The sequence below is a fragment of the Canis aureus genome, chromosome 31 (assembly GCF_053574225.1).
Source record: "Canis aureus isolate CA01 chromosome 31, VMU_Caureus_v.1.0, whole genome shotgun sequence".
Taxonomy (NCBI): domain Eukaryota; kingdom Metazoa; phylum Chordata; class Mammalia; order Carnivora; family Canidae; genus Canis; species Canis aureus.
Window position 1 is genome coordinate 27231511 of NC_135641.1, and position 21392 is coordinate 27252902.

Consider the following 21392-nt stretch of genomic DNA (forward strand, 5'->3'; position numbering starts at 1 on the left):
AAAAGATAAAAATTCTGAAGTTGGTCTAAGTCTAAAGATGAGAAGAAAATACAGTGAGGTTAAAATAGTTGTGAAATATTTTAAATATTTGAAGATATCAGATCTAAGACCACCAGATAAAAGTGGCAGGGAAGAATATTTCAAAAAAAAAATTTACAAAAAAAAAAAATTTACAAACAGCTGAAATTAGCTGCTTTTAGAGGTGGTGAATTCCTCATCCTTGAAGGTAGCAGAGGTTTAGCAATCATTGATAGGAGTGGCATAAATGAGATTCATTAACTGGGTAGATTATTTGACACTGAGGTACTTTATTCTTAAGTGTTTATTTATTGCCTCTCCTTTGTAGCATGGACAATGATGAACTACAGTACATGTAAGTTTTCACTAGGCATTGTCCTATCTTTCCATTTTCCTGTAGATACAGTGGAAGCAGTTTTTGACTTCATTCAGAGAAGCCGAAGGATGATTGTTGTCCTGAGCCCAGACTATGTGACAGAAAAAAGCATCAGCATGCTGGAGTTTAAACTGGGCATCATGTGCCAGAACTCCATTTCCACCAAGCTCATTGTGGTTGAGTACCGCCCCCTTGAGCATCCACACCCAAGCATTCTACAGCTGAAGGAATCTGTGTCTTTTGTGAGCTGGAAAGGAGAAAAGTCCAAACATTCTGGCTCTAAATTCTGGAAGGCCTTGAGGTTGGCTCTTCCCCTGAGAAGTCTGAGTGCCAGCTCTGGCTGGAATGAAAGCTGTTCTTCCCAGTCTGACATCAGTCTGGACCATGTTCAAAGGAGGAGAAGTCGTTTGAAAGAGCCCCCAGAACTCCAGGGCACAGAGAGAGTTGCAGGCACCTCTGCAGCTCCAGATACAATGTCCAAGCACAGAGGGAAGCCCTCTGCAGCCTGTCGCTGCTGTGTTACCTACTGTGAAGGAGAGAGTCACCTTAGGAGCAAGAGTCGGGCAGAGATACATACCCAGCCCCAGTGGGAAACACACCTCTGTAAGCCCGTTCCCCAAGAATCAGAAACTCAATGGATTCAAAATGGCACCAGATTGGAACCCCCTGCCTCCCAGATCTCAGCCCTTGCTCTTCACCATTTCACGGATTTATCCAATAACAATGACTTCTATATCCTATAATACCATGTGGTGGGTGGTGGCTGCTATGTATGTATACCAGCCTTCTTTGTGTCATGAACCTATGGGAGTAATTGACATTTTTATCATCTAATGGACTACCAGACTGTGTCCCCTTTATTGATTTTTAAAAACTATTTATTTCTAGGAGACAAAAGACCTGAGGACCTGAATCCAGAATTATTGCCTCTAACGGCCTCAGAAGAGCACACTCTTCTTGAGCCCTAGAAGGTCAGTATGTGAAAGTTGCCTAAAGTTTGATCCTCTATCTTGCCCAATGGTTTCAAACTGAGCAAAGAATTTAAGTGTGTTTCTTTTGAATTTGTTGATCAACCTCACACTAGAAGTCAGTCAGATGTACTTGGGCTATGATACTTATAGGGTATGTGTATTCCAAGAGAGCATTGTGGAAATGAGTTGATTCTGGTGAAAGCTGTGGGACTAATCTCTACTAAAAGCCTACAGCACATTTTCCCGGGAAGGACCAAACACACTAACAAGGATACATGGTGTTCCGTCTCACTGTAAACTAGTGTTCTATAAACTGCCTAAAGTTGTTAGCATCAATAAAGTTATATTTTTATGTGATTTCACTTGTACTAACAAATTTTTACCTGTCTCTCTTCCCTCTTCTTTTTATGGCTTTTGAATTCACATCAGAAGAATATTCCATTTCAGGAAATCAAGACTTAGTTTTGGTACTAGGAAAGTTTGAAGTGTATCTTTAGTTTCTTTCTAATGTGTATGGAGGGGAGATCTGGGAAAGGATAGAAATAGAGTGAGAAAAATGTTTCCAATAGAATGGAAGTTTACTCAAAAATCTCATATTGTTAAGGATTCAGTGTAGCATTTGGTGTATGTATTTCTTCATCTCATTCAAGATTCTGAGAAGGGACAATCAGTCCAAGTGACTACAAGAATAAGAAAGTGGAAAAAAAAAAAGAGAGAGGGAGAAAGAGGCTAGATATAAGGATAATACACATGCTGTCCATCTAAGACCGATGTGTATAAGGACATAGGTATAGATACATATTTCTTTACTTGAAATCTTTTAACACAATCATAAAGGCACATGGCATTTGATCTTCCAGTGAGGGAAATACTAGACATGATTGGGCCTGTGGGTAATTGAATATTTCTTAAAAAGGTAGCAACTTCTTCTCAGCTCCATCATGATAGTTGTCACTCAGGCCCAATGTTGGTGGATTGTCCAGCTTTTCAAAATAATCTAAAAATTAATATTTGTATGTAGTCGTTCAATTATGGATTGTCTTAGAGTTAAAATAAAAGAAAGAAAGAAGAACCAACCAAAACACATGAACATGTAGTAACCCGGAGGGCCACTAGTTTGTAATTTCAGAACTAAAGTATTCACCAAAAGAATATATACCTGAGTGGGGATTCAAGTGCCCCTGGCAATGCTGAGATAGAAGAACATGCGCTGGACCTAAGGACATAATGGGAGACTTCTATTCCCTCCCCACATCAAAAACACCTGAATCCTCAAAATAAGGCTGATATGACCTACCATTTCATCAGAGGATAAAAAGCTAGAAAATAATGTGCCTTCCATCTACTCTGATGGAAGAGTACAGGCTCCCTGTCTGGTGAGGTTACTGCAAGAAAATTAGAAGCACAATCTGCTACCCCTGAACAGGAGCAGAACGAAAAGAGCAGAAGACCTTACCAGACATGAGCAGTCACCTTCAATACATTAGTGCTCACTGTTAGTGAGCGATGGCCCAATGAGTGTCAGCTTTTCTCAGTCACTAATAGTGAAGGATGGGTAGAGAAAGACATTTCATTCCACTACTCCACTTGGAGAGAAAAGCAGAAAATCCCTTCTCTGTTGAAACAATTACATCCTTTTCCTGTTGAAAGAAAAAGAGGTGGGAATAAGGACACCCCAGAGTAACTGTGACTTATCATGGAACTTGTAATTAAGAAATGACAGGCCACCCTACCTGAATATCTAGCAGAAAATAATTGAGCACAATCCATATTCTATATTGCATTTCTTCTTGAGGACATTAATCCATCCTTAACATATGTTCAAGAATCTTCATTTGGAAGACAGACAGCAGTTTCTCTCCCAACCTATTAAAAGGGAGTAATATATGCTGTTCCAAATTCTAAAAAGCGAATGTGTTTACCCATAATCAGTCTTATTCCTTATTAGCTCAGTGTCCCAACTATAAAATGCCATTAGAAAAATTGAGAAATTGCTTTTGTCATTTATCAATTATTTTTGCGTGTGAAAAAAAAATAAAGGCAATAATGGCATGAGTGGCAAAGGCATGGAAATTAAACATGAGTTCTTATGAATGAGTAGTTATAGATAACTGTGTTCTCAAAAACTAAGTTAGTTTTGGTCAGTTTCAATTTCCATAACAATATAAGGATAGTGTAAGCAATATAAAGTCATAGATTTTGGCATTAGCTACACAGGGGTCAGAAAGATAATGCACCATATTTTTACTGTATGAAGAAAGGCTAGGCAGTTATGTTATTAGTCTCTGACCCAAAATGCTATGCTTGAGTGTAATATTCAGTGTCATATATTTCAGTAAGGCAAATGTTAAGAAAATTTCCTCATGGGTCATGCATATTCATAATTGATATGATATGATTGCAGGTTAAATGGATATCATTTACATAGAAATATTGCCTATTTAGGAGCAGGAGTTTTAAATCAAGTAGAGATGAATGTGAGTATTGCTTCTCTCTTAATTACGTGTTTGTGGGCTCTCTGAGCCTTAATCTCCTACTAGCTAAAGTGGAGATAATATTATTAACCTCACTGGGTTTTGTGGGCATTAAATGATATAATGCATGTAAGTGCATAGCACAGTGCCTGGCATATTATAAGTGCTTGATAAGTGTTGGCCAATACTATTCCCATAGTGAAATCATGCTCATGGTTGTATAAACTTACATTTGCATAATGATTTATGAGTCACAAACTGATTTCATATGTAGCACTTCTTTCCTTATCTTTATTTTTAACTCTCACAAAAAATTCACAAAAGCAGTACATAGCAGGAATATACTACCCAGGTTAAGTGACTTTCTTAAAGACACTCAACCAATTAGCAATATGGTTGGGCCTCTAATCTAGGCTTCTAACACCTGATCCAGTGCCAATTCTGGAACTATTCCTATAGGATTCATGTGGAAGTATTTCCAATTGTAACTATTTAATTTGGACCTTTATACATTCAAATCAACAAGTCAGTTAATGTAAACCCACAAGCAGCTAACTAAATGTCATATCAAATATCTGATGTGTCATCTGGCATTGTCATATTATGATTTTATATAATTTCATTTTTTAATATTATAACATGTGTTTAAGAATTTTAAAAGTAGACCCATTTTTTGTGTCTTCCAGACTTCATGATCAGGTTATAATTTTTCTCTCAAAAGAAATTATTTGTACTTGTCTTAATGGAAAATAAAAATGTATCCACCATTTACCTTGAAAAGCAAATTTAATCTCTCAGCAGTTATGACTTATACTGTGAGTTCTAGTTACTGTCTCTTGTAACTAGTAAAAGCTCAAATAATAATGTATTCACTTCCAGTTTAAAAGGTTGAAGTGATTGGTAAAAACTAATGTGTGTGAAAAAGCCATCAATAATAAATTGGCCTGTTTATAAAGATATAAGAACAGAGAAGGACAATCTGTCCCTACAGCAATTGTTTCAGCTTTTTTTGTGCCTAAAAATTGTTTGCAAGGGGCATCTTATAGCAGAGATCCTGGGAGAAGTTCCTCCCCCAGAGGAGCTGATTTACTGGGTACTGGGTGTTGTCTAGGAGTCTGCTTTTTGATATTGTTCCCTTGACATTTCAGATAAGGTACTCCATGGGTCAACTACTACTTGTAAGAATGTTTTCAAACCCTTCCCATATTTTCTATATTATTATTCAGGTTATAAGAGGAGAAAAGCTTTATTAGTGGTCCAGGGCTTCTCAATGTTTGTTCCTTGATGCATCCATACTGGAACCATTTTGGGTTCATGTTAAATGCATATTTCTTGACCTATCTAAGAATAACTAAATGAAGATACCTCGAGTGAAGCAGATTTGCACTTGGAATAAACTTTCCAGATAATTCTGATGCACAAAAAGTTTAAGAACCATTAATTTTTATCTCTAACGCCTCTTTTACCCTTGTAAGCTCTGATTTTCTCCAGCCAAGGAGAACAACAAATCATCCTTTTAACAAAGTGTTTGCAGGCAATAGATGAAAATATAGGGCATGTTTACCCCTTGAGTTGCCTTGGCACAGGAGACAATTATATAGAGGAGTTATTGGTACAGTGTGTTACGAATATATGAAGCATCCGACACTGACATTTGGAATCTGGTAGGATTGCTGTAGTCATCACATGTATTAATCAGATTCAGATAAGCTATGCTCTGCTAACAAATAACCCCAACATTTCAGTAGCTTTATATAATAAAACATTTTGTTTATGCTCTGTGTCCAGATAGGGATTTACATTGTTGTAGTTTTGCCATCTGAAATGTTTGGCTTCTAAACTTCAGCCTAAATATGGCACTTATTACTCTCACTTAGAATTGATTGGACAAAATTAGCGGTGAGTACTGATCTAGTCATAGAGAAGGTGGGAAAATGCATCTTTCCTGTGTTCCTGGGAAGAGAAAAATGACATGGAACCTGGTGAACATATAGCATTGTCTTTGCCTAATAATGTGATATTGAGATTGCTTGAAGAGGCAAGAGAAGTACAAATGGAGGTATGTTACATATTTTGATAAAGAAGAAATGGAAGGATCTTCCTGCCAATACACCTGCCAAGGTGTCAAATAGATAGTTATGAATAAATAATGTACAGAATTGAATAGGGCTTGTCCCTAATTTTCCCAGAGGGAATTTGTTGAAGGTGTGCATATTAATTACAACTCCTGGTTGAGGAAAAGCATTCTTAAAAATTAACAAGTTTCTGTATTTGGTTATTTTCCATTCAGTGGCTTTAGGTAATTCTCTAAAAATGTGATGCTCAAACCATCTGTCAATGAGCCATTTCATTTTTGAATATCCAGGGAGCCTCAGAAGGATTGAAGACATTTAGAACACAGCAGAGCATGTAACACAGTCATTAGAAAGCCTCCCTTGATCCATTTATCTGAAGAGCTAAATGAGGAATTCGCACTGAACGTGCTAGAGCTCAGATGAAGGAAGAGACAAATGCTGTTGTGGATATTATGAAATCAGTTGCTATCTATGCTTCTTCTGTCTCTACAATTTGGATCCTCTGTATTAAAGATTTGAATTTTTATGACATGTCTAATGTTGTGAAGTATCATTTGGTCATGAAGAAATCTCTCTTTGGTGGGTGAAGATTGATGCTTACGGAGCCTGGATGCATACTAACAAGTTATGATACTAAACAGAGAAAAAGTTAGATTGCCTAGTATAGTGAGGAGATTGTTGACATACTCAAAATTCTTTAGAGAATAATTTATGAGGTTTTTCTCTTGGATAATACAAAGCACTTAATAATATTTAGAGACGAAAAATTGGCTCTTTGAAATGGGCTCATAGAAAGAAAGCAGAAAGATTCCAACTCTGAATTCAGATCATGAGCTATTTTTTATTTATTTTTTTGTATTTTTTTTATTGGAGTTCTATTAGCCAACATATAGTATAACACCACTCAAGATCAGCTATTTTTATCCTACTTTAGGTGATAGGAATTTTAATACTCTATTGTTTTACTGAAAAAAACAAAACAAGATCAAAGGTGATATGTATTTCTTTATTTTTCATTTATGACACAAAGCCAACCTTAACAACTTATTACTTTTCTATTGTCAAAAACTATGCTACATGCTTGCAGTTAATTTATAATTCGATATCATGTTTCAAAACACCTGAGGCAAGTGGTTCTTATAAAAAATTGCACATATTTCAGGCCTATCTCACACTACTAAATCTCCCAAAATGATTTAGATGTATACTCTTCTAAAGCATAACTGACTTAAGTAGCTTTATAATATTTGCAAATGTTTCAGTGAAAAATCAGTGATGACATATTATAAATTTAGAAGAAAAAAGGTAAAAGTAACTCTTGATCTTTTAGACAATAGTTCTTTTCTTAAAGAGCAAACCTTAAAACTCACTGCCAAAAACTGGAATTTTAGTCCTTCATTTTCATATTTTGCTATGAAATTACATAAAATATGAGAAAAATAAACTGCAGATTATAAAGTTATAGAAATAATCAATGTAGTTAATCAACTGGATAGCCAAAAAAGGCTGGAACGCTAGTATTTATTACATCTTTGTCATTAGTCATCTACAATACGACAAAGTGTTCAAGGTACAACAACTTAGCTATTGGCAAAGACAATTAAATGACTTCGAAGAACCAAAAGAAATAAAGGAGAATAAGGGATGCCATTCACTCATTTATAAACCTCAATACTGTAATGTAAAAGAGAAGGGAGATCTGTAACAATTCCCAAATATCAGATTGGACAGCTGAAATGTGGAGTAAGTGTCAGGGTTTGAAGAATAAAGCTGAATGGGGGTTTCTATGATAAGGGCTTTTGATATCATGGAATCAAGAGACCTGAACTGGAGTGCCAGTTCTCTTTACTCTGTGATTTTCAGACACTTTTGCTCTCAAAATCTTAATTGTCTCCTATATTATATGGGTATAGTATAATATCTACCTCATTAGACTGTTAAAAGTGTAAAATCATATAATGTGAACTTTTAACATCTGGAAATTACATGCTTGGTAGTGACATGATGATGATGATGATTATGGTGATGATGGTATAAAAGAAAGCTGAGGAAAAGAAAGAGGCTCAAGAGAAATTCCCTAACCTGTTATATACTGGGCTACTTTCCAGAGCACATAGTCTATCTTTCATACCTATAAATTAAAGAGTAAACAATACAATTTCACACAACTCTAAATGTTGAAGACTACAAAAAAAGACTCTGAACAAGTAAACAGTTTTTGGAAACTGCATCTGTTTTACACTGCCATAGATTTTACACTGTTGTAGATTACGACACTGTTTTACACTGTTGTAGATTAAGACAACAAATATTGATTATCTGACATTTTCTGTGAGTCTGGGTCAAGAATTCGGAAGAGGCTTAGCTGGGTGTTTCTTATTCAGAGCTACTCACAAGGTGGCTGTCAAACTGTTGACCAGGGCTATGTCCCTCTGAAAACTTGACCAGGCCTGGAAGATCCACTTCCGAATGTAGGCACATTAGTTTTGGTAGGAAGCCTAAGTGCCTATTCATACGAACCTCTTCATATGGTGGTTGAGATCCTAGTGACACATCAGCTGGCTTACCCCAAAGCAAGAGATTCCAAGGAGAGAAAGAAAAGAGAAAACCACAGTCCCTTCAAGACCTAGTCTCCAAAGTGACATATCATCACTTGTGCAATATTCTATTGGTTAGATACGAGTCCCTAAGTCCCTTCCAAAATCAAGAGGAAAGAAATTCGGCTCTACCTCTTGAAGGAAGGAATATCAAAAAATCGGGGGACATATTTTAGAGGCAGCACTATAATGTAGACAGCCACTGATTTTTCAGTTGAATAAATTAAAGTCCAGAAAGGGAAAGTGATGGGTCCTCAGGCTTCCTAACTTTGTTCCTAGCATGGTAAGCTGACTAGCTGTAGAGGTGCCACAACTCAAATGAGAGCTGTCTTGTTCTGGCTAGGACATTACTTTTTCCTGGTAGAAGATGTAGAGTGGGAAAGAATTCAACCATCGATAGTCCTGTTTACCTCTGTCTCTGTTTCTCCCCCGGTATTTCTGGCTCTCTTACTTTACCATTTCTTTTCTCCATTTCTGTCCCTGTCTCTCTCCAACTCCTCCTCCTCCCTTCCATCCTCCCCTTTCTCTTATTCTGTTCCAGTCCACAAAGAGGCAGCAGGCTCTGAAAAGCTGCAAGGAGAGGAGATGAGCAAAGCTGGTTAGCTACATTCTTGGTCTTGGATTTGAGTATTGAAACAACTTTTATTTTAACCTCCGAAGAGATTGAAAGTGACTGTTTATTCCAAAAAGCAGCCGCTGCAAGAGGAAAAATGAAGAGGTAATTGCTTTTTCTGAAGAAAAAAAAAAAAAAAAAAAAGCAAACCAGCTTCTCACTTTAGCTCTGAACTGAAATGGTTATATATAAGAAATCAAAGCATTTCTCCTTGAGCTTCAGACTTCTGAACCCCTAAAATGAGTGGAATTGGACCCACAAGTCTATAGGATATTATCATTCTATGCTTCTTTGATCACTGAGTAATACTGAAAGAACCCTGTCTTTCTCCCGTATCACACACATCAGCCTCCAAGGTTTAGTGAAAATTGAAAGAATATTTAAAAAGTGCAAGGGCTCTTCCCAAGGAGTCATAAAGAATGCTTCTGTAGTTTAGACTTAGTTCTTATTTTTTAAGACTTAGTTCCTTTAATGCATTTCTCTCTTGCAAAGCTAACCAGCTAACTTCTGTTCTCCTCCCTTATCTCCTGTCCATCACTGTCTGGGGCTTGGGCTACGAAAAGATACATCAAGTTTACCAGAAGCCTGCTCATAGTTCAATTCTGGTGCCTCCAATTTCTCTAAACCAATTTTAATCTTAAGTCTCAAGGTCACTACTTCGTAAATGAGACTAAAGAAATATTACCCTTTGTCTTCCTAAAAGCTTTATACCCTTATTTTTTACCCATGATATATGTCCATTTATTTCATGATGCAAAATAAATAAATAAATAAATAAACCCTAATTTTGAAATTACACAGTATAGAAACAGCAGCAAGAAGAGGAAATCTGAGTTCTAATTCAAACTCTCTATATATTTTTTTCTTTTGCTATGAGACTTTGAGCTAAGCACTGAAGTATGCAATGTTCTTCCCATCATTGCATTTCAAGCATCATTGTATGTCCTTCCATCTCTGATATTCTAGGAGTCAGTGTAATAATAAGAAAGCAAGACTTTCCTTGTGTTATAGGGTATAACCATCATTCTCTCAAGTAATCTGAAGTCAGATGTCTAAGAAATTTGATTCTTCATGAGTACATAAAAACTTAGTTAGGTTACACAAAGTGAAACCAAATCTCAGAGATCTCTCCTCTCTGCTCATCCTGAGTCAATTGCCTGCCAAATGTTGATTCTACTTCCAAAAATCTTTTCAAAATTCCTCCCTTCTCTTCTCCCCAAGAATTCTATGAATTTAAACTACATATACTCTAAACACTATTTCCTGGATATGCCATGTACTTTTATGTTCCATGTGCCTTTGCTAATATTACTTCTATGTGGAATACCCACTCTTCTCCCCTACACGTAAGTGCTCGTTCAGCATTTTCAGACCTATGAAACGTTCTCAGGCAGTGTTGGATGCTCCTTCCTTTATACTTGTGTTGTTCAGAACATTTCTGTTATTGAATGATAAATTTCTATATCTCTCTTTCACCTGCTATACTGTAAGCTCCCATGGACTAATGCTATATATTGAATCTCCAATTTGAGCGCTTAGCATGATGACAAGCACATAACAATTTTCCATTCATGTTTCCTTGATCAAATTAATTAGCATGACCACTATCATTGGAAACAAAGTAACAGAGCTTCTCCCCTTTCTTTCTTCATTCCCCTCCATTATAGACGCATTGTTATACAAAAGGCACCATTGTAGGCTTTTGTTCATCACCTATAAAATGAATTCCAATATTGGAATCCTGGGGCTCCCAACACTACATCCAGCATCATAAATTTGGCCCTTGGCATTGTTTCAAGACTGATGATCCATGACCTAGTACGGGTGGAGAGAGCCCCAGCTGTGCTGTGCCTTGCCTGGTTGCCACCCACCCATTAATGACTCCCACCCCTGCTAACACTCAATCTACAATAACAGCTGAGGCTGGAATCAGTACCAGGCTCATTGGCAGATGTTCTGTTTGTGATGTTGCTATTAAATAGGCTCAAAACGACAGAACACTAAACTGTGATAAACACTCTCTACCTACATTATACTATAGAGTATTTCTGGCTCATGAATTGAAGGAGAAAAACATTAAACATATTTATCGTTTTAAAATCTACATGATATTAGAAAAATGAAATAAAGTGCTATGTTGATTCAGGGTCAGTTGGTAATTATGGCATCAGTTCTTCCAAGCGCTCTGTATAATATATTATTTTCCTCTATGGCTCAATATACTCTCCACAATCTATGTGACAGCCTTCCTCTCTACACTCCTTACCACTGCTGTGGTTAGGTTTCATCACTTCTCTTAGTGGCTTTTTAGTTTATTTGAATGTCATCAATCTCCCCTCTCCAAACTTGTGTATACTACCATCAAATCAATCTCTCTAGGATACAACTCTGACTGTGACATTTCAAGTCTCAAAGACTCCTAATTTCCTATAAGACAAAATATGTTTTGGTTTGTTTCATCCAAAATTTGTTTTGGTTTGTTTTACACTCTATTCTCTGGCCTCAGCCTATCTTCAGCAACTTACTTTTTCTGATTGCATATGCAATCAACATACAACCCAACTAAAAGATTTACTGTTTCTTGAATGCTTTTCCATCAGTGTGACCTTGCTCTGGTTGTTCCTGTTCAGGGAATCTCTTCTTCTTATCTCACATGTCCACTCTCAAGGTGCAATCTGAATTCCATTTTTCTGATACCACCAGCAGAAAATATTTTCTCTCTTACTAAATCTCCCATAACATTTCTTTTGGGTTGTTTATTTACTCACTCAACAATATTAATTAAGCATCTATTTTGTGCTCTGAGCCACTCTAAAACTCAAAATATATCAATGAATAAAACAGATCAAATTGCTTCCTCTTCTCAAGCTTACATTCTAGTGACAGGTGACAGAAAAGGAATAAGTAAAATCCACAGCATATTATACAGTGATAAATTGTACAGATTCAGATTAAGCAGAGACATGAGATAGGAAGTGTTGAAGGGAATTTTCAATTTTAAATAGTATTCATATAATAGTGAAAGTGAATATAAGGGAAGGGAGAAGAAGTGTGGGAAATATCAGAAAGGGAGACAGAACATAAAGACTCCTAACTCTGGGTAAACAAACTAGGGGTGGTGGAAGGGGAGGAGGGCGGGGGGTGGGGGTGAATGGGTGACGGGCACTGAGGAGGGGCACTTGACGGGATGAGCAGTGGCTGTTATTCTGTATGTTGGCAAATTGAACACCAATAAAAAATAAATTTATTATAAAAAATAAATAGTATTCATAGAAAGTCTCAAGGTAAAAATGGCTTTTGAGTGAAGGCCTAAGCACTGTGGAAGAGTGAACAGACTTAATAGCAACTGTAAAATGTATAATATGTTAAAAAAAAAAAGAAAAAAGGAAAGAAGAGAAAAGAAACGAGGAGTCCTGTGATTGGAATATAAGAAGCATGTGAGAGAATAAAAAATGAAATCACTGTAGCAAGGTGACAATAATGTATATACTTGTAGACCGTGGTAAGAAACTTTCAGTTTACTCTGAGTATAATGGCAAATGTATCATCCATAGTCCCAGCAGGAACAGATGGCATACAAAAACTGGGAAATTTAATGATAGTTTAATAAACTGTCCCCTTATTATTGTATGGACAAGATTTAAGAAGCCTAACATAGAATCTTATAGCAGCCAGTACTAGTAGCAGTGAGCAGCCCTAAAGTGGCAAGGGAAGGAATGGTTATGAGGAACCAAGGGTGTCTATATAGAGTGAGGTACTAGGCAGCACCTGTAACTTTTAATAGAGGGAAATAGTCAACACTTGTTGATCATATAGGAGCATAGGAAGACCTAGGCCTCACTCTCCTGCCCAGCAACATCTGGCTAGTGACTTTAATTGCTCAATCCAACCAGAACCCAAAGATGAAGACATCTTGTACACGCAATCTAAAATATTCAGTCTCTTTGGGCATAAAACAAGGTAAGGAAAGACAGAAAGGATCTAGGGAGCACACAAAAGATACTCAGATTTGGGATCACTTGGAGGGTTCTGAGCAGAGGGGGACGTGATATACCTTTAATCTTATCAAAACATTGATTCATTTGTGAAGAATAAACTAGGGAAACATGATCATAGATGAGAGGCTACTATAGTAAACAAAGTGAGACAGACATTATGGGGATCTGGATTAGCATGGCCCAAGGGAGTGATGAAAAGTGGTTACAAATTATGTTTTGTTTTTGTTTTTTGTTTTTTTTTGTTTTTTTTTTTTTGTTTTTGTTTTTGTTTTTTTTAAGTTAAGCTTACAGGGGGCACCTGGGTGGCTCAGTTGGTTGAGCTTCTAACTCTCGGTTTTGTCTCAGGTCATGATCTCATGGGTCATGAGATGGAGCCCCACGCAGGCTCTGTGTTCAGTGGGGAGTCTACTTGAGATTCTCTCCCTCTGCCCTTCCTCCAACTTGTTCTCTCTCTCAAATAAAAATAAATTTTTTTCTTAAAAGTTAACATTATAGGAACTTTTGACAATTAGATAAAGGGTTTGAAAGTATAAGATAAAGACAAATTCATAGTCTGGCCCAAGCAACTGTAAAGGAGGAGTGGCAGTGTTGACTAAGGGGGTATAGTAGAGATTTTTTTTTTTAAGTTCAAGATGCTTTAGACTTCAAAGTGATCTTGTTTAGTAGACAACCTAGTGCCAGGAAACTGCCATTCAAGAGAAAGGACTGGTCAGGATATAGGCATTTTGAAAGCATCAGGAGCCATTAGGAAAAAAGTGGATGTCTTAAGTAAAGAAAAGGTCCAAGGAGTATCCCTGAGGCACGTCAGTAATGGAAGTCCAAGATGATAAGGAAGCAATGAGGAGTCTGAAAAAAAAGAAAGCCAGGAAAAATGTAAAACTCTGGAAGTCAAGTGAAGAAAATGTTTTAAAATGAAGGAAATGGTCAATATGACAAGTGCCATGGCTGGGTCAAATGAGATGAGCACCGAGAACTGACTACGCATTTAGCAACAAGAGAGGTCATTGGTTAGCTTGACAAGAGGAACTTTGTGGAGTGGTGGGAGCAGATCCTGCTTGAAGTAGGTTCAAGACAGAAGGGAGGGGAGCCCTGGGTGGCTTAGCAGTTTAGCGCCTGCCTTTGGTCTAGGGCATGATCCTGGAGTCCCGGCATTGAATCCCACATCAGGCTCCCTGCATGGAGCCTGCTTCTCCCTCTGCCTGTGTCTCTGCCTCTCTCTCTCTCTCTCTCTCTCTCTCTCAATCTCTCTCTCTCTCTCATGAATAAATAAAATCTAAAAAAAAAAAAGACAGAGGAGAAAGATAACTGGGCACAGAAAGTAAAATAATTTATTTATTTATTTTAAAAGATTTTATTTATTTATTCATGAGAGACAGAGAGAGAGAGAGGAAGAGACACAGGCAGAGGGAGAAGCAGGCTCCACGCAGGGAGCCTGATGTGGGACTCGATCCCAGGACCCCAGGATCACACCCTGGGCTGAAGGCAGCACTAAACCACTGAGCCACCCAGCTGCCTAGTAAAATAATTTAAAAATAATTTGTAAGAAGACCAGAATGAGATGGCTTTTTGAGGTGTATGTGGCACCAAGAAGTAGTTTGTTTTTGTTTCTTCAAAAGTCATGAGAATGGTGACAATAAGTGTTCACTTCAGAATTAGTAGCCTTGAGTTTGATATGAGACCATTCAGCATACTTATGTGTTATCATCATCCTTATTTAGCTGCACATGGACTTATAGGTAGAGTGGGAAAATAATAAATGCAATATAGGGAGGAGAAAATTCCTGGAAGAATGACCCTGTGTGAATTGAATCTAGTGCACAAATGAAAAGTTTCTTTAAAAGACACAGAGTTCAGAGCAATGGGTGATGCCGGTATGGGAGAAGATATAATGCTGGGAATTTGGGACTGTCTTTTCTGGTTCTCTTCTATTGCTTTTTAAATGGTAAATAAGATGGGATCCCTGGGTGGCGCAGTGGTTTAGCGCCTGCATTTAGCCCAGGGCGCGATCCTGGAGACCCGGGATTGAATCCCATGTCAGGCTCCCGGTGCATGGGGCCTGCTTCTCCCTCTGCCTATGTCTCTGCCTCTCTCTCTCTCTCTCTCTCTCTCTCTCTGTGACTATCATAAATAAATAAAAATTAAAAAAAAAACATTTAAATGGTAAATAAGAAAATCAGCTTAAAGTGAGAATGAGAGAGTAGGTGTTGGGTATTGGGTATTTGAGACCAAAGAACCAGGTATGAAATAGTCTTCTAGGAATGTAAGAAAGTGAATGGTCCTGGGCAATGTAGTATTATTTCTGAGGAGCAGTAAGGGTCTATTTGAGGATGGTGGTCATGAAATTGACAGGAGATCAGTCAGCATGGTTATATGCTTTTCTCTACCACATTTGACTACACATGTGAATGTAGAGAGACAGATTTACCTAGAATAGGATTGCAAATACCTGCAAAAGCATGGTTATGTTGATTATGGAATTTAAGCCACATGAGGAGTGAATTGAAGACATGAGGGAGTTTGGGAATACTGAAAAGTGGTAAAATCAATAGTGGAGGTCTTGGTAAGGTGAAATGATTATTAGAATAAGGGTTATAGGCCAACTGAGCTGGAAAGATAGGAAGTGAGAGAGAGAGGGTACTTAAATCTGAGATTGTGGATAAATTAAAATTATTTAGCCTCATAACATTGAAGGTCAGATAGTGACAGCGAGAAAGATTGAAGGCAGGACACCTGGAGGGAAGAAGCTCAAGAAATTGAGAGGCTGAAGTATTGGAAATATAACCTATGGGAATATTTTAATCACCGAGAATTAAGGCAGTACTACTGAGAGAGTGATAGTGATCCAGGTGTTAAATCACAAAGTAAGTGGGAGGGATGACAATTTGATATATGACTGCATTGAAGAGACAATCTGGGTGGTATACTGGGATTTAAAGCTGGAGAATATTATAAAGGACAGAGGGAAAAGGATCCAGAAGCAAAACAAAGAGAAAAGAGGACACTTATTTCACAGCCAGACCAGTATATAGGGGATGTGGAAAGAAGAGAAGCACTACTTGAGCTGGTTAAAGAACAGAGTATTCTCAAGGCAAACCGACTTCTACTAAAATAAGAAGAATGGCTAATTTACAGAGAAGAGATAGAGAATATAAAAAATTCTACTGATGATTGACCATGACTTCCAGAGAACTTGGTGAAAGTGGTAGAGTGCTTGGAGAGAGGAAAGAGATGAGGTCAGAAATAGGGAAAAACAAAAACACATTTGAATTATAATGGAGGAGATGAAGACTTCTCTGGGACCTTGGGTTCATAGGTCACTGATAATACAATTCATCTGATGGATCTAAACAGACAGATGGATGGGAGGTTGGATCAAGTTGGGGGGGACATAAAGAGACCTATGAGGAGGAGAGTTTAATGATTTGGAAATGACGAGAGAGTGTCAAGTGTTTTGTAGTCATAGCTGAAGCAACTCAGGACAAAGTATGATAGGATTGGTCCCAATATTCTCTAGGGAGAAAAAGTTGTGAGGCTGGGAATGGTGGGCTTAGATAGATTCACTGGTTTCTCCAGGAGCACAGTCCTAGGGCTCTCTCTTGACCCACGTTAATGGAAGTATAAGGGATGAAAATAGTCTCTCCTGTATATAGTGATTTGTCTATATATTTTATAGTAACCAATTAACAGTTCCTTGAAAGATGATTACTGCTGTTTCCTTAGTTTCTCTATACTCTCCAAGATCTTACACATGATACTGCTTTATAAGCCATTTGGGAGTAATGATCTAGCTGTCCTCAGTTCTTACTGATCATTCACTTTTCTATTCCATGTTGAATTTGCTCAGTATAACTTTTAAATGTTTTGTCCTTGGAATGCCTAGTGTCACAAGTGTCCTTCCCCTGCCAGAAGTGATCCTGTATGGATGTGATTGCTATGAGATTTAGCCACAACAACCTAGTCCCATTTCTCCAAACTATTATCCTATCTACCCATCCCTATGTCTTTGCTACCCTTTTTGACCCAAATGCTCACTACTCTACCTTCCAGAACCACTTGTTAATTTTATGAACTTTTGTTCATTATTTGAGACAAAACACAGATATTAATAACAAATACATACCAAGACTTTTTTTTTTTTCAACCCAGTATCCATTTCCCCTTCTCAGAGTAGTGGCATTCTGATTGATTGATTGATTGATTGGCATTCAGTTCTTCCTTCTCTCAATTCATGTTTTCTGGGTAGGATTAAATAAGGAAGAAGGCATGTAATTTAAGCCCACCCAGTCAGTAGTATTTTTCTACCTCCAATAATTAGTTTATAAAAGGCATTTGGTCCAAATCAGTCCAAATAAATTGAGCTGGACTACTACTGGAACTTTCAAAAAGGACAATGATCTTTTGATGAGGTTACTGGGAGAATAGAAGCTACTAGGCTGTCATCTGCTGGATGACACCAATAGAGGGGAAAAAGAGGAGCCAACCAATGAAGAGAGAATAGCTTCCTGAAGATCTATTTTGCATTCCTGGATCCAGCAATATATAAAGCATTTTCTCTCTAGACTTTATAATCATATGAACTAATACTTTGTTTTTTTTTCTGGAAGATGGTTAGAGTATCTTTCATTTATAAATAAAAGAAATAACTAATACAATCATTTAATATAATGGAGGGTCAGAAGTCCCGTGTCCATTAATCAAAGCCCAAGCTCCTGAAAATTGCTGGGCCTTCAGGGACCCATAACACGAACTGTGTCTTTGACATGAGGAGAAAAGCTCTTGTCTAGGACTCTCCCCTCAGCTCTAATCCTCTATTTATACTTCAAGTATGATGAATAACAGCAGTCAGGCCATTAATGCAGAGATAATTAGCCAAAGATAATTAAGAGGAAATTCTTCTTCCTTTTGAAAGCCACCCAAAGTCTACAATTAAAGGTTCACTCAATTATGACAGTGCCTGTATTCAACACAAGTCACATAGTCTGAAGATAAAACTTGCCCTTGAGAGAAACAAAGGAAAGTTTAAAATCAAACTGTCTCAAAGGAAGTCTGCTTCCTATTACATTTTATTAAACTGCTTACCCTTAGGAAGAGTTTCAATATATTTTATTCGGGAATTTCAAATTTTTATTCAGAGCTATAAGTCAATTAATTAATCAATTATTGTTATTCAGCAACCCAGAACAGAACAGAGAAAGGTTAGACCCAAAAAAGGCAGAGAGAACTTCTCCAAAAGCACTGCATAATTACTTGCCAGTTTTGAAAAGTAGATCAAAGACATATCATGTTAGTTATTCTTGTGAAACACATTATCTTTCAAGGAGTTATAAGAGAAAACATAAAAATAATGCAACCTTTTTCTCTGGAGTACAGCAGAATCACAGTCATATCTTTAACATACTACATTGTTTTATTACATACACTTTCATCTGAAAAATCCTAGCCTAGATATCTACATTGGAAACTATTCAGGGAATTGCATTAATTGCACAAAATGGTCCTTAGTGATTGGCCATCAAGTTCAATTAACCATAGACAGCGACGGTCTCTTGAAGTACATTTCTGATGGCTTACACTGATTGAACTGTATGAAAAAAGCCACAGCTGTATACTTTGTCAATAGATGCATTTATGGAGAATGTTTTCCTTAAAAACTGAAATATTTCTTCCAATGATACAGTCCTTTTCAATCTTGCTGACCTTGAAATATGCTATAAAGGGTTGTGTTGGAAGGTAGCAGGAGACTGACTGGAATGAGAGTGAGATAAAGGGTGGTAGGATTTCTGAATACAAGAAACTGGTATAATTACCTCCATTTCAAAAATTAGATAACCAAGATTCAGAAAAATTAACATGCTCAGGATCAAATAGCTATGAAGTTGCAGAATGAGTATTTGGAAACCGGATAAACCTGGCTCCAAAGACTAAGTTTTCTTAACAAATCAGTCTGCTTCATAACATTTTAAAACAATGACTTAAATGACTTAACTGACTGTTTATATTTTTGGCACCATTGACATATTATAAAATGAAATATGACCAAAAATGGCTTGATGATGAATAAGCTTTATTATTTTGTCATTACAGATCACAGATTATAATAAGACTACATAAATGACCTTGTGAATCACAATATAACTTTCCATTATGATGATAGCAATAACAATAAGTCATATTTCTATAATGTTTTACAGTTTAAAAATCTTTCCACATACACTACCTATCTGTGATTCTGATCTGTAACAACCTGTAAAGTAGGCAGAACCAAGTTTATTCTCATTATTTTAAAGTCGAGGAAATTGAGAGACAGAGAAGGTTTGCTCAGGTCAAATGGAGGCAGAACTTAAATTAAAGCACAGGCCATTCATTCATTGATGGATTCACAAATAATTTGGCGTATCTATTATGTAATACTCTTATTTCTTAAGAGATATCCAATCTGTTATTCATTTCATAAACCTGCATCTTACATTACAGAGTATATGAAATATGTTATTGACGGTGCCTACCTGGGCCTAAGTAACATCTTCCCAAGTCCCAACATACCATCCCTACTAAAGAAGGTGATGTTAAGTTGTTCTTGGAGTGAGTACACCTAGACTCCCTCAAGAGCAGCAAATCCATAAACTGGCTGTTAACATAAAGTATCTGCTCACAGAGACTATGGCTATTGAATAGGATAGACACTCAAAAAGAGACAGACTGAGGGAATAGTAGAGCCAGACTTCAAGTAAAAGGGTGGGCTAAATAGAGCATGAGCTCTTGATCTTACTCTGAACACATAGTAATACTGGCTAATATATTTTAAATAAATTTAAAACAATTGGATAGGCTATAATGAAAAAAGGGAAATATCTAGATGCCATAAATGAAAAATAATCCCAGAGCCATAGCAATAATCAAGAATTGAAGCCATGTTATTTCTGGGAAAGTAAGAATATACATGTTAGTGAATTTTTAATGCTGCATGCAAAAATTAACCAACACAGTGAGAACTGTAGCTGGGCTCATAGTATAAGCCAGAAGACAAAAAAAGTGTTACTTTGTATATGCATAGAGTCCTAAAATCTCTGAAATCTCTGCCCACTGAGCAAAGGCTTCTGAAATCCTAGGCATAAATCAAGTCACCAGTAAAAGTTTGAGATCTTAGTCCCATACTCCTATGCAGCCCAAATTTATACCACTTGAAATACTTAGAGGAACCTCAAGTTAAAAAAAATGATATATAGTTATATATATATAATTATAATAATAAAATAAAAATAATATAAAAATATAAAATAATAAAATTATATATGTATATAGTTGGAACCAGCTTACCCAGAAGGCCTAGGCCAAGGCAATGATAAATCTGTCCCATAGAGGAACTTCCAAAATTATGAATTTGCATAAGATTCCCTGGGAAGGTGACCACTGAAGGTCTTCTTGCTTAAATATGAAAAGTAGAAAGGCAGACCACAGACTTACAAATGGGAAAATGTATATGTAAGGGATCACAAGAAAAATAAATATAAGAAATATACTTTAAAATTAGTGTGTATGTGTTAACAGTGCTCAAAGTGATTAAAATAACCCAATGAAAAGAAAAAAGAACACAAAATTATGATATAAAAATAAGTAGTTTTGACTGTCAGTGAATTTTTTATCAGCAAAAAATTGAGGCTAGCTGACTTTTGGAATAATATTATCAAAACTCTGAGGGAAAAATAAAACTGTCACCCAAAAATTATATACAGGCTAAATCATAATTCAAACCCATGGATGAAATAAACACATTTTCAAAAAGAAATAAATGCTAAGTGAAAGTACTCTCTATGGAATTTATAAATAGAAAATATACTTAAGCAAGAAAGAAAGTAAACCCAGAGGAAGTAGCATGCAAGAGCAATATGAGCAGAGAATCAAATGAATATATTAATAAATAAGCAAAAGGATTAAATATTAATTTTTAAGTAACTATTGTTTTGCATATGTAAAAAAAGGAGGTGGAATTAAAATAATAAATAACATGGGAGATTGGAGGGGAGTAATTAAGATGCTTGTTAAGGTAGACATATCTTTTTCTTGTTTAGGAGAGAGAAATGTTCAGTTTAATATTTTAGAACATGAAACAATATTTAGACATTAAAATACAATGAAGCTACTAAAATAGTATAAGCATATGACTTTAAAAGTAGTAAATTGGTACAGAGAGGAAAATATTGGTAGTTCAGAGAAAAGACAATGCTGTCAGTCCAACAGAGGGCAAGGAAGGGAGATAGCAAAAAAAAAAA

General features: G+C 36.6%; 1 protein-coding gene across 6 annotated transcripts in view; it reads left to right on the top strand.

Moving 5' to 3' along the window:
* Positions 1-6452, top strand: part of IL1RAP (interleukin 1 receptor accessory protein) — a 128896-nt gene extending 122444 nt beyond the window's left edge. For 3 of the 6 annotated variants that reach the window (XM_077880082.1, XM_077880083.1, XM_077880084.1), the window contains one exon: positions 419-1258. In XM_077880082.1, the coding sequence (XP_077736208.1) occupies positions 419-1137 (719 nt within the window). In that variant the 3' untranslated portion in view covers positions 1138-1258. Of the gene's footprint in view, positions 1-418; positions 1259-1282; positions 1366-3769; positions 3843-6129 lie in introns of those variants that run through there. The other 3 variants (XR_013369528.1, XR_013369527.1, XR_013369529.1) reach the window with 3 other exon arrangements.
* The last annotated feature ends 14940 nt before the right edge of the window (positions 6453-21392 follow it).